The 12,586-nt window shown below is 49.3% G+C and overlaps 1 protein-coding gene across 2 annotated transcripts in view; it reads right to left on the minus strand.

Annotated features, from left to right (window-relative positions):
- Positions 1–9,298, minus strand: part of CUNH11orf86 (chromosome unknown C11orf86 homolog) — a 19,910-nt gene extending 10,612 nt beyond the window's left edge. Inside the window, exons 1-2 of one of the 2 annotated variants that reach the window (XR_004270266.1) lie at positions 8,904–9,297; positions 7,938–8,347 (exon numbers count right to left, since the gene is read on the minus strand). Coding sequence is in view for 1 of the 2 variants with exons in the window: in XM_032282703.1 (XP_032138594.1) it covers positions 8,273–8,344; positions 8,904–9,179 (348 nt within the window). In the remaining variant the exon portion in view is untranslated. Of the gene's footprint in view, positions 1–7,539; positions 8,348–8,903 lie in introns of those variants that run through there. The other variant, XM_032282703.1, reaches the window with a different exon arrangement.
- Between the last annotated feature and the right edge of the window lie 3,288 nt (positions 9,299–12,586).

Raw genomic sequence — 12,586 nt, forward strand, 5'->3', positions numbered from 1 at the left:
GTGGCTGTCATAGTGGGTGGCAGCCCTCTGGTAGCTGGTGCAGTGGGTACCAGCATTCGCCTCTGGTAGCTGGCATAGTGGGTGGCAGCGTTTGGTTGTTTTCCGTAACCTCTGTGTGAGTGAGAGAGTGAGTGTGTATATATGTAGTCCCACGGCTGAAAGGCTACAGGGCTTGTGTGGGCCTTCACCCACGGTTCCACTGGGGTGTCGTAGGGCATAACGGTGATACACCTCAGAGCTGTCCTACTTGGACTTCCATCCTGAGGTGACCAGGCCCAGGGATTATACGGGTACACCTTAGACAAGATGCCCCTGAAAATTCTTCCGAGAAAGTGGCCGGGCAGGCATCTGACTGGTCTCCCATCTGGGGGGCACCCACCCTTTGTCTGTCACTCTTGTATGTGGTCCTGTCTCGTCTGTAAATTTGTCAGTTTTATTAGACTCCTGCTAGCAGACATACACTGGTTCAGGCCATCTTCCCTTGAGGTAGGAGATATCTTACAGTGATTGATGAACCACTGGATGCAGGGAACTTTTACTGATTACACCCCAGCAAAAATTACTCTTTTCTCTTTCTTCCTCATCTTCTTCTTCTTCTATCACTGAGGCCTCACTCTTCCTTCCTTTGCCATGTGGCAGATAGTCTTAACTCTAGTTGTCTTTATTCTCTTCCTTGTTTTGGTCATTGTGGCCTGTAAATTCTCCCAGCCACCTCCACCGGGAAAAGAGTACTTTTGCCCGTGCTGGGTCAGATTCCATGTCGGGGAGGCCGTTGTGCCCTCGACACCTTGGAGGTAGTTTCTTTGGAGCTTGTGTGGAACAAAACCCTTGATCAGAGTTTACGGGTGCTCTTTCTCAGGCTGGGATGGAAAATAGGTAACAGCCTATTCTGCCAGGAAAGTGTCCAATGTTATGGGCAGTGCCCAACGGTGCATCACAGAAAGGCATATTGGCACTATCCTGGATGTTGGGAGGTAGGATGTCACCGCCCCAGTAAAAACTGACTGGCAGAACTTCTGCACACTCTACCGGGTGTGGTGGGTCCAAAACACACATCCGGTAGACCTCTTAGTGCACCTGTTTGTCACTTCCTGACCTTTCCGAAGCAACTGGCCATTAAAAATGTATAAGGGGGAGGATTGTGCCCGGGCAGCGCTAAACCTCTATAGTGCTTATTCTCGCCAGTTGTGGTTTGCGGGGAAAAAGACCGCCGCCTTACCTTGGCCCCTACCCCCTGTTCCTCCGAATAGGACTAGGGATAAACCCCAAAATCCAGTTGTCTGGTCCTTGCAGGACCTGGCTGCAGAGGCCCTGCTAAAACCTGCTTTAAAGAGGGCCAAATTTTAAATTTGAGGCTTTCCAAAATTGGCTTTACTACAGAAAGAGAAAGTAGGGGAGGGAGGAGAGGAGAAAAGAGAAGAGAAGGAGGGAAAGATAGAAAAAAAAAGGAGGCAGAAAAAAAAGAGAAAAAAATGGACAGAAAGAGAGGAGAGAGAAAGTAGAAGAGAGAGGAAAGAGAAAGAGAGGAGAGAAAGGAGACAGAAGAGAAGAGAGAAAGTAGAGAAGAAAGGAGACAGAGGAGAGAGAGAGAGAGAGAAGGGGACCAGAAGCCGCGGGGCGGAGAACTCGCCGCCAGCAAGTTCAGTTTTTTTGTTTTTTTTTTTTTGAGGAATAAAGAGAGAAAGAAAGAAAAAGAATAATAATAATAAAAAAAAAAAAGAATAAAGGAAAGGAAGAAAGAGGAAGAGGAAGAGGGAGAGAGAACAGGGGTGTTGCTTTATTGCCTGGGCTAAAATGCAGTCTAAAAATGGGTATGCCTGTAATTATGTTTAATAATAGAGACATTAAAAAAAAAAAAAGAGGGAAGAAAATAATTAACAAGCAGCCAACCAATATTTCATTTAAACCTGTAAATACGTGTGATGTAGTACTGATAAGAGTGTATATTTTGTGTATTTAAAGTGGAGAGTTCTATGAATGTTAATTAAGTCTACTTGTTCCGGATCTGAGTTCAAGTCCTGAATATCGATGTTAACATTCTGTCTCATTGATCTGTAAGTCTCCCACCATTATTGTGTGGGAGTCCAAGTCTCTTTATAAGTCTTATATATCTGGGTATTCCTGTATGGGTGCGTATATATTTAGGATCTTTAGCTCTTCTTGTTACATTGATCCTTTTATCTTTATGTAATATCCTTCTTTGCTTCTTTTGACCTTTGTTGCTTTGAAGTCTATTTTATCAGCAAAAATTGCAACTCCTGCTTTCTATTTATTTATTTTTGCTCTCCATTTGATTGGTAAATTTTTCTCCATCCCTTTGTTTTGAGTCTTTGTGTATCCTTGCATGTAAGATGGATCTGGATGTAGCATACCAATGGGTCTTGGCTTTTTTTGCCTGTCTGTGTCTTTAGATTGGGGGATTTAATCGATTTAAATTTAGAATTAATAACAATATATATGAGTTTCATGCTGTCATTTAATGTTGGCTGGCTGTTTTGCCCATTAATTGATGCAATTTCTTAATTATGTTGATGTTCTTTATTTTTTGGCATTTTTTAGAAAGGCTGATACTGGTTGTTCCTTTCTATGTGTAGTGGTTCTTTCAGAAGCTCTTGTAAAGCAGGCCTGGTGGTGATGAAATCTCTGAGTGCTTGCGTGTTCACAAAAGATTTTATTTTTCCTTCACTTATGAAGCTTAGTTTGGCTGGACGTAAAATTCTGGGTTGAAAGTTCCGTTCTTTAAGGATGTTGAATATTGGCCCCCACTCTCTTCTAGCTAGTAGGGTTTCTGCTGAGAGATCTGCTGTGAGTCTGATGGGCTTCCCTTTGTGGGTAACCTGACCTTTCTCTCTGGCTGCCCTCAGTATTTTCTCTCTCATTTCAACCCTGGTGAATCTGGCGATTATGTGCCTTGAAGTTGGTCTTCTTAAGGAATATCTTTGTGGTGTTCTCTGTATTGCCTGGAGTTGAATGTTGTCCTGCCTTGCTAGGTTGGGAAAGTTTTCCTGAATAATATCCTGAAGCGTATTTTCCAGCTTGGATTGATTCTCTTCGTCACATTCAGGTACACCTATCAAGCGTAGATTAGGTCTTTTCACATAGTCCCATATTTCTTGGAGACTTTGCTCGTTCTTTTTTATTCTTTTTTCTCTAATCTTGTCTTTTTGTTTTATTTCATGAAGTTGGTCTTCGACCTCTAATATCTTTTCTTCTGCTTGATCATTCCGGCTGTTAAACTTGTGCATAGTTGGCGAAGTTCTCGTGTTGTATTTTTCAGCTCCATTAATTCACTTATATTTCTCTCTAAATTGTGTGTTATTTTTAACATTTCGTCAAAACTTTTTTTCAAAGTTCTTAGTTTCTTTGCATTGGGTTAGAACAAGTTCTTTTAATTCCCAGAAGTTTCTTATCATCCACTTTTTAAAGTCTGCTTCTGCTAATGGAACACAGTCTTTCTCCATCAGGCCTTGTTCTATTGCTGATGAGGAACTGTGATCCCCTGTAGAGGGAGAGGCGTTCTGAGTTTGGGTATTCTCAGCCTTTTTAGGCTGTTTTCTTCCCTTCTTTATAGATTTATCCATCTGTGGTCTTTATAATTACCGTCTTTATAGTTGGGTTTCTGAATGGACGTCCAACTTGTTGATTCCCGGAGCTAGAATCTGAGAAGCCCACTGCGCCGGCCAAAACAGCGGCTTTAAGATTGATGGTGCTTTTCTGACTGCACCAAGAACCACCGCTCCAAGGCAGCGGCAAAACCGCCTCACCGGCCTCAAGAGTCGCGCTGGTGACATGTGGGGCTCCTCTGCTGGGAATCTCCTGGTGCGTGAGCAACAAAAATTGATCTGAAAGTGTGGCGTCCTCTCGTTCTCTGCGCTTTCAGTGGGAGCTACAATCCCAAGCTGCTAGTGATCAGCCATCTGGATCTCTCTCCAAGTTCAGTTTTTTTTTTTTTTTTGAGGCGGAGTTTCACTCTTGTTACCCAGGCTGGAGTGCAATGGTGCAATCTCGGCTCACCACAACCTCCGCTTCCTGGGTTCAAGCAATTCTCCTGCCTCAGCCTCCTGAGTAGCTGGGACTACAGGCGTGCGCCACCATGCCCAGCTAATTTTTGTATTTTTAGTAGAGACGGGGTTTCACCATGTTGACCAGGATGGTCTCGATCTCTTGACCTCGTGATCCACCCGTCTCGGCCTCCCAAAGTGCAGGGATTATAGGCGTGAGCCACCGCGCCCGGCCTTCAAGTTCAGTTTTAAACTGACACTAAGAGCGTTTTTTTTTTTCCTTTCTCTGCCGGCAGTCAGCCCCTCCCAGATTTGAGGCAGGCCACACTGCCTCAGGGTGCAGCATTTGCATCCAGAATCTGGCATACTTTTGTCTTGGTGCTAACTTTCTACCCTCGATCCAGTACAACAGTGGCACACGCCCCTCCATCCCCTCCACAGTCCTAACTACTCAGGAGGCTGAGGTGGGAGGATCCCTTGAGCCCAGGAATTCAAAGTTACACTTGAGCTATGGCCATGCTACTGCAATCAAGTCTGGGCAACAAAGAAAGACGCTCTCTGTAAACAACAACAGCAACAACAACAAAAAAAACCCCAAAAAAACAAAAAAACAAGGGAAATTTGGTCACAGACACATAGGGAGAACACCATGTAATGATGGAGGCATAGATTGGAATGATTAGAATGATGCATCCAAAAGCCAAGGAGTACCAAGGACTGCCAGCAACCATGGGAAGCTAGGAAGAGGCAGAAAGAATTCTTTCCTAGAGCCTTCAGAAGTAGTGCAGCACTGCCAACAACTTGATTTCAGACTTGTGGACTCCAGAACTATTAGAGAACAAATTTCTCTTGTTTTAAGCCTCCCAGTTTGTGATAGTTTGTTATGGCAGTCCTAGGAATCTAACACATCCTAAATCTAGAGGTGTAAAGCAAAAGGGTTTCTTAGATCTCAATTCCATGGATTGGCTGGGCTCAGTTGGGTGGTTCTTCTGCTCCAGGTGGTGTCAGCTAGGGTGACTGACTCAGGCTGCAGTCAGCTAGGAGCTGGGCTGGGGGCTCACTCACACAATAGGCAGTTGGTTCTGGCTGTTGGCTGGGGTACCTTAGTTCTCTTCCATGTGCCCTCTGATCTCCACATCACCTTTCTACCAGGGTGGCCCAGAGTTCTTTACATGACAGCTGGCTTTGGAGGTAGAAACAGAGGACAGTGGAAACAGAAGCTGCAAGGCCTATTGAGGCCTAGGCAGAGAAGTCCCAGTGTGATTGTGCCAGAATTGCTAGCCTTTGCTTACCAGTAATAACTAAAATAAGCAGCCCAGGATAACTAAGATCTGTGTGTAAACAAATGCTTATCTTGACTTCTGTAAACCACTGAAGTAACAAACAGAATGACAAAAGTCCCCTGGCCCTTGGAATGTCCAGAATCCCCCACGCTTGTCTCTGCCCAGGAGGTGAATTACAGAATCCCCTGGCCCTTGGAATGTCTGAAATCTTTTCATCCCCATTCCCGCTCCTCACCCCCACTCCCAAGGTGGTTTTTCGGGTATAAAAAGTCTTGGCAACCTCCTTTTGACGCCACAGGTTGGAGAGACGTGAGTCCTCTGTGGTCGCCGGCATAATAAATGACCCTACAATCTGGCATACTTTTGTCTTGGTGCTAACTTTCTACGCTCAATCCAGTACACCACCAGAACACTTGTTTCCAATGCATTCTATTGGCCAAAGCAGGTCACACGGCCCATCTACAGTCAAGGAAAGGGAAAATATACCCCACTTTTTTTTTTTTTTTAAGAGATGGGATCTTGCTATCTCATTCAGGCTGTAGTGTAGTGGCACAATTACAGCTCAGTACATCACCAAACTCCTGGGCTCCAGAGATCCCCCTACCTTGGGACCCCATAGACTCCACCCTTTATAAGAGGTGTGACAGACAATGCAAAAGGGCATCTGTGGTGGGAGAGATGGTATGGACATCTTTGGAAGCAACCTACCAGAGTATGTGAATGTTTTGGGGGAGGCCTCGGCCAAGGACCCCAGAGGTGTGGTCCCTGTTGATGGGGCTGCTGACAAGGCTAGCATTCCTCTGTCTGAGCAGGAACCCCTAGACCCATAAGCTGCAGGCTCAGCTCAGCCATCAACTCATTGGGTGACCTCAGGCCAGTCCCTCATTCACTGAATGATAATTCATTTAACACCTACTATGTGCCAGGCCCAGAGCTAGGCACTGGGGTCCTGGTAGGAACAGATCAGGTCTCCATGGAGCTTTCAGTGCAATGGAAGAAAAAAGGCCAGGTGCTGTGGGTCACATCTATAATCCCAGCACTTCGGGAGGTCAAGGAGGGTGGATCACTTGAGGTCAGGAGTTTGAGACCAGCTTGGCCAACATGGTGAAACTCCATCTCTACTAAAAATACAAAAATTAACCAGGAGTGGTAGCATGCACCTGGCCGTAGTCCCAACTCAGGTAGACTGAGGCAGGAGAACCCAGGCTAAGGCAGGAGAATTGCTTGAACTGGGGAGGTGGAGATTGCAGTGAGCCAGGATCACGCCACTGCACTCGTCTGGGTGACAGAGCGAGATTCCATCTTAAAAAAGAAAAAAAAAAAAAAAACAAAGAGAAAGAAAGAAAAAAGCACATAACTCTGACAAACTGCTCAGAGTGTGACGAGTGGAATGGCCGGGAGCTGGGCTAGAGATTCTCTGAAGATGAAGAGGCTGGGAGGTTGGAGGGTAGCGTCCTGGAGGGTGAGAAGTCCTGTCCCATTCTGGGCCCCATTTTCCTCCTCCAGACATTGAGAGGTGGGTCAGAGCTATGAATTTCAATTCTGTTCCCTGGAGTCCTAGGGTTCCCCAGGGGCACCTGAGGGACTGCTGCAGAAGAGGCTGAGCAGGGCATCTGAAGCGTAAGCCTGGCCGGACTCAAGGCTTCTGGTGGGCTCCCACTGTCCAGTTTCCCAGCTGGGCACCCTAGGCTCCCTGGAACAAAATTTTCCCAGCGGCCCCCTTGTTTCTGAATGGCCCTGATGGGGTCTGGTATCTGTCTGCTGGACAACGCCCCCCCAGAACAGATTGTGGACCAGGGTGCTTAGCTGCTCTCTCGCCTTTGACCTTGGGCCTGCTTGAGCCTGCAGAGCCCCAGGGGCCCTGAAAGAAACACCAGTGTCTCTTGAAGAGCTCAGGCTTTTTGGGGTCAGACACTCCCCTTCTGTGTAGCCCTGAAGCAAGCCCCTTGGCCTCTCTGAGCTTCAGAAGGAGCCTCGCCCCAGTGGGGTGAGTACAGAGGCAGGACACTGAGAGCCAGATCCTCTGAAGCTGGCCTCGAGGTCAGCACAGGGTGGGTGCAATCCCTCTAGGGAGAAAGGTCCAGAGAAGTGGCAGGAAAGGCCCAGCCTGCTGGGGAACCCACCATGTCCCAGTCTCTGGTGCCTCTGCCCAACCATTCTGGGATGCTCTGGGCTTAGCCTGCCTCACAGGAGTCGGCAGGGGTGGGGTGGGGTGTCTGAGCCAGCCAGTTAACCACTGGGCAATCGTCGGCTTCTTCTCAGCATCTTTATTACTGTGTTCAATTCCAGTGCTGGACAGGGGATGGGGCAGGGTGGGGCCAGAGATGCCAAAAGCAAGAATCTTTGGCCTCAGTTTCCCCCTCTGTCACATAGGGAGGGAAGGCTTCCCCTGCCTCCTTCATCAGAACACCAGGAGGTTCAAAGATTTTCAGCACAGGGTACCCAGTCCTCAGGGCCGCCCAGCTGTGGTCCTTGCCCCAGGGGGCTCACCATCTGGGAGGGAGACCTGCACCCTGGCCCCCCATCAGCAGCTGACAGAAGCACAGTTGGGTCATGGCTCAGTGACCAGGCAGCGTCTGTGAGCCTCTCAGCCATGGGTCTGGCTTCACCAAGCTCCATCCTGGAAGTTGACAGCTGGTCTCTTGTGGGGCACAGCCTCCATTCTGGGCAGGCTCCTTCTAAACCTTCATAGAATCATAGTCCAAGGCCCTTACCCAAGCCCAGAGGGCAGAGAGCTGAACCCCCTTCTTTTTGGCCCTGCTGGGGTCTTCAAAGAGAGCTAGCTGCTGGGGTGGGAGGGCCACAGCTAAGAGGGCAGCCACATGGGACTCCAGTGAGCTGGTGGCAGAAGCCTCGTTGGGCCACCCAGCCATAGTTCAGAGAGCTGTGAAGAGGTAGGTAGGTCAGCAGACACGGCAGGCTGGTCCGGGCATAGCAGGGGGGCCACCATGGCTTCCAGCATCTTTAGCTGATGGTGCCCAGTGTGGGCTATGGGGAGGCCGGCTGACTCAGAGTCACGCTGGGGAAGATGGTGACAAAGCTTTCCCACCTTCTCCTTACCTGCTGGAAGACAGAGGTGGGGGAGGTCCCACGGGCTGAGTGGTGGGCTTGGCTGTTGTTCCACCCACAGCCACGAGGTGGGGGTAGACCCCAGGGAGAGAAACACCGCTCATTCATGACCCTTTCTCTTAGAGGAAGGAGGCAGGGACCAGAAGCCGGCAGCTCCTCACAAAGGGGTCTGGATGTCCCCTTTTCCCTGGGGTGAGAGGGTCACACAGTGTACTTCCCGGGAAGTTGTACTGACTGACCTCCTTGCCTCCTGCTCCATTCCCCTGTCCAACATACTGTCAGATTAATCAGCTAAAAACAGCTCTTACCATATCACCCTCCTCCTCTAAAACCTTCAGTGGCTCCCCGGCACCTATGGGATAAATCCCAAATGCCTTCAGGGCCCTCTGAAATATGGCTCTGGGGCCTCTCTCTCTGCACCCTCATCTCCAGGCCACTCGGTTGTCATCTAAGTACACAGCCCCAGATGGCTCTCCCTCTGAACCTTTGCTGCCCTGAAATCCCCACCCACCTGCCGTGGCGCCCTCCACCCTTCAGCCGGCAGCCATACCTGTTGGTACCACCTCAGCCACCGCCGGCTGCCTCTTTGCGGGGCTTGGATCAGCTGCTCTGTATCCCCCAGGCTACCTGGCAGCTGCTCCTGATCAGCGGCATCTGGCCCTTCTGTGCCTCTGTCGAGGCCCTGGGACCTGGACTTCTCACGCCCCTCTCTGAGGCTCAGTGCCCGGCGGAATTGGCCCTCCAGGGGCCTCCCCCAGGGTTCCTGCAGCTTTCCATAGGAGGGTCGGGGCCCTCGAAAGGACTGGCTTCGCAGCCCTGGTCCCATAGCTCCAGAGGCTGCAAGTACAGGATGCTCCCACCCTCAGCAAGACACTAGCTCTCTGAAGCACCCCAGTGCCTCCACCCATCTGACAAGAGATCAGCTGGGGACAAAGGTTGGTGCTGCTGAGGTGGCTTTCATAAATCAAAGGGCAGGCCACAGGGCCAAGCATCCCTGAGTCACCTCACCACTGCCACCCCACCTTCTGAGTCAGGGAGTGAAGGCCGGCCAGGCAATGGCTCGTGCCTGTAATCCCAGCACTTTGGGAGGCCGAGGTGGATGGATCATGAGGTCAAGAGTTCGAGACCATCCTGGCCAACATGGTGAAACCCTGTCTCTACTAAAAATACAAAAATCAGCTGGACGTGGTGTCATGCGCCTGTAGTCCCAGCTACTTGGGAGGCTGAAGCAGGAGAATCAAATGAACCCAGGAGGCAGTGGTTGCAGTGAGCTGAGATCAGACCATTGCATACCAGCCTGGGTGACAGAGTGAGACTCCATCTCAAAAAAAAAGGCCAGGCACGGTGGCTCACGCCTGTAATCCCAGCACTTTGGGAGGCTGAGGCGGGTGGATCACGAGGTGAGGAGATTGAGACCGTTCTGGCCAACATGGTGAAACCCCGTCTCTACTAAAAATACAATTAGCTGCGTGTGGTGGCACAAGCCTGCAGTCCCAGCTACTCAGGAGGCTGAGGCAGGAGAATTGCTTGAACCCAGGAGGTGGAGATTGCAGTGAGCCGAGATCCCACCACTGCACTTCAGCCTGTGAGACAATCCAAGACTCTGTCTCCGAAAAAAAAAAAAAAAAAAAAGAAAGAAACAGGATGGCTCCAGGCTAGGAGGCCTGGATTTTTTCCAGGCCCAGCGCTGCCCCTAACTTCACAGCAGTACAGCACAATGCTTGAGCACTCAAGATCTGAGGACCAACTTCCTCTGGGTAAATCGTGGCTTCATTCCTTGCAATGATGTGACCTTGGGCACATCTTTCTCCTTCATCTGTAACAGGGACAAGTAAGGTGAGTAATTGCCGTGCGTATTACATGTGATCCACGGGCTTGGCACACAGCAAGTCCTCAAACAAAGTGAGTTGGTGGTTGTGTTAGTCCAGTCTCCTGTGGCTATAAAGAAATACCTGAGGCCGGGTGCGGTGGCTCACACCTGTAATCCCAGCACTTTGGGAGGCTGAGGCAGGCGGATCATAAGGTCAGGAATTCGAGACCAGCCTGGCCAACATGGTGAAACACTGTCTCTACTGAAAAAATACAAAAATTAGCCAGGCATGTTGGCATGTGCCTGTTATCCCACCTACCTGGGAGGCTGAGGCAGGAAGGAGAATTGTTTGAACCCAGGAGGTAGAGGTTGCAGTGAGCCGAGATCACACCACTGCAATCCCGCCTGAGTGATAGAGCAAGATTCCATCTCAGAACAAAAAAAATTAGCCAGGCATGGTGGCGGGTGCCTGTAATCTCAGCTATGCTGGAGGCTAAGACAGGAGAATTGCTTGAACCCAGGGAGCAGAGGTTGCAGTGAGCTGAGATTGTCCCACTGCACTCCAGCCTGGGCAACAGAGCAAGACTCTGTCTCAAAAATAATAATAATAATAATGAAAATAAGAAATACCTGAGACTGGGTAATTTATAAAGACAAGAAGTGTAATTGGCTTATGGTCCTGCAGGCTGTACAGGAAGCATAGCGGCTTCTGCTGCTGGGGAGGCCTCAGGAAGCTTCCAGCCACAGTTGAAGGCGACTGGAAGTGAGGTATCTTGCATGATGGGAGCAGGAGCAAGAGAGAACGCAGCGGAAGGTACTGGACACTTTTTTCTTTTCTTTTCTTTTCTTTTTTTGAGACAGAGTCTCACTCTGTCACCCAGGCTGGAGTGCAGTGGTGTGATCTCGGCTCACTGCAACCTCCACCTCCCAGGTTCAAGTAACTTTCATGCCTCAGCCTCCCGAGTAGCTGGAACTACGGGTGCCCACCGCCACACCCAGGTAATTTTTTGTATTTTTGGTAGAGACAGGGTATTGCTATGTTCCCCAGGCTGGTCTTGAACTCCTGGCCTCAAGTGATCTGCCCACCTCGGTCCCCCATAGTGCTGATATTACAGGTGTGAGCCACCATGCCCGGCCTACACACTTTTAAACAACAAGAACTCACTCACTATTATGAAAACAGCACCAAGGGGATGGGGCTAAACCATTTATGAGCATCCAACCCCATGATCCAACCACCTCCAACGCTGGGGACTATAATTCCACATAAAGTTTGGTGGGGACACAAATCCAAACCGTATCAGTGGAATTCACTGCCATGGGCAAATACTTTCCCCTCTTGGCCAGTCTCATCTGTAACATGGGTTGTTTCTTTTTTTCTCTTTTTCTTTTCTTTTATTATTATTTTTTGAGACAGAGTTTCACTCTTGTTGCCCAGGCTGGACTGCAACGGTGCGATCTTGGCTCACTGCAACCTCTACCTCTCAGGTCCAAGTGATTCTCCTGCCTCAGCCTCCCAAGTAGCTGGGAGTATAGGCATGCGCCACCATGCACAGCTAATTTTGTATTTTTAGTAGAGATGGGGTTTCACCATGTTGGTCAGGCTGGTCTTTAACTCCCAACCTCAAGTGATCTGCCCGCCTCGTTCTCCCAAGGTGCTGGGATTACAGACGTGAGCCACTGCACTTGGCTCTTTTTAAATTTTTATTTATTTGAGACGGAGTTTTGCTCTGTCACCCAGGCTGGAGTGCAATGGTGCAATCTCAACTCACTGCAACCTCTGCCTCCTGGGTTCAAGTGATTCTCCTGCCTCAGCCTCCCAGGTAGCTGGGATTACAGGCACATGCCACAATGCCCAATTTTTTTTTTTTTTTTTTTGTTATTTTAATAGAAGATGGGGTTTCACCATGTTGGCCAGGCTGGTCTCAAACTCCCGACCTCAGGTGATCCAAACACCTTGGCCTCCCAAAGTGCTGGGATTATAGGCATGAGCCACTGTGCCCGGCCGTTTTTTTATTTTATTTTTTTGAGATGGAATTTTGCCCTGTCACCCAGGCTGGAGTGCAGTGGCATGATCTTAGCTCGCTGCAACCTCTGCCTCCTGGGTTCAAGCAATTCTCCTGCCTCCACCTCCCAAGTAGCTGGGATTATAGGTGCATGCCACCACGCCCAGCTAATTTTTGTATTTTTAGTAGAGATGGGGTTTCACTATGTTGGCCAGGCTGGTCTGGCACTCCCAGCCTCGTGATCCACCCGCCTCGGCCTCCCAAGGTACTGGGATTACAGGAGTGAGGCAGTGTACCTGGCCTGCAAAATGGGCTGTTTCAAAAATAAAATGAAATAATGAGTGTGGATGCTTCTAAAGGTGAGACTAGTAGCAGCAACTATTTTCCCCAAGACAGGAGGAAGAGAAAGAGGTCTGG

Source organism: Sapajus apella, unplaced genomic scaffold, assembly GCF_009761245.1.
Source record: "Sapajus apella isolate SASKATOON/1434 unplaced genomic scaffold, GSC_monkey_1.0 scaffold14, whole genome shotgun sequence".
NCBI classification, from domain to species: Eukaryota; Metazoa; Chordata; class Mammalia; order Primates; family Cebidae; genus Sapajus; species Sapajus apella.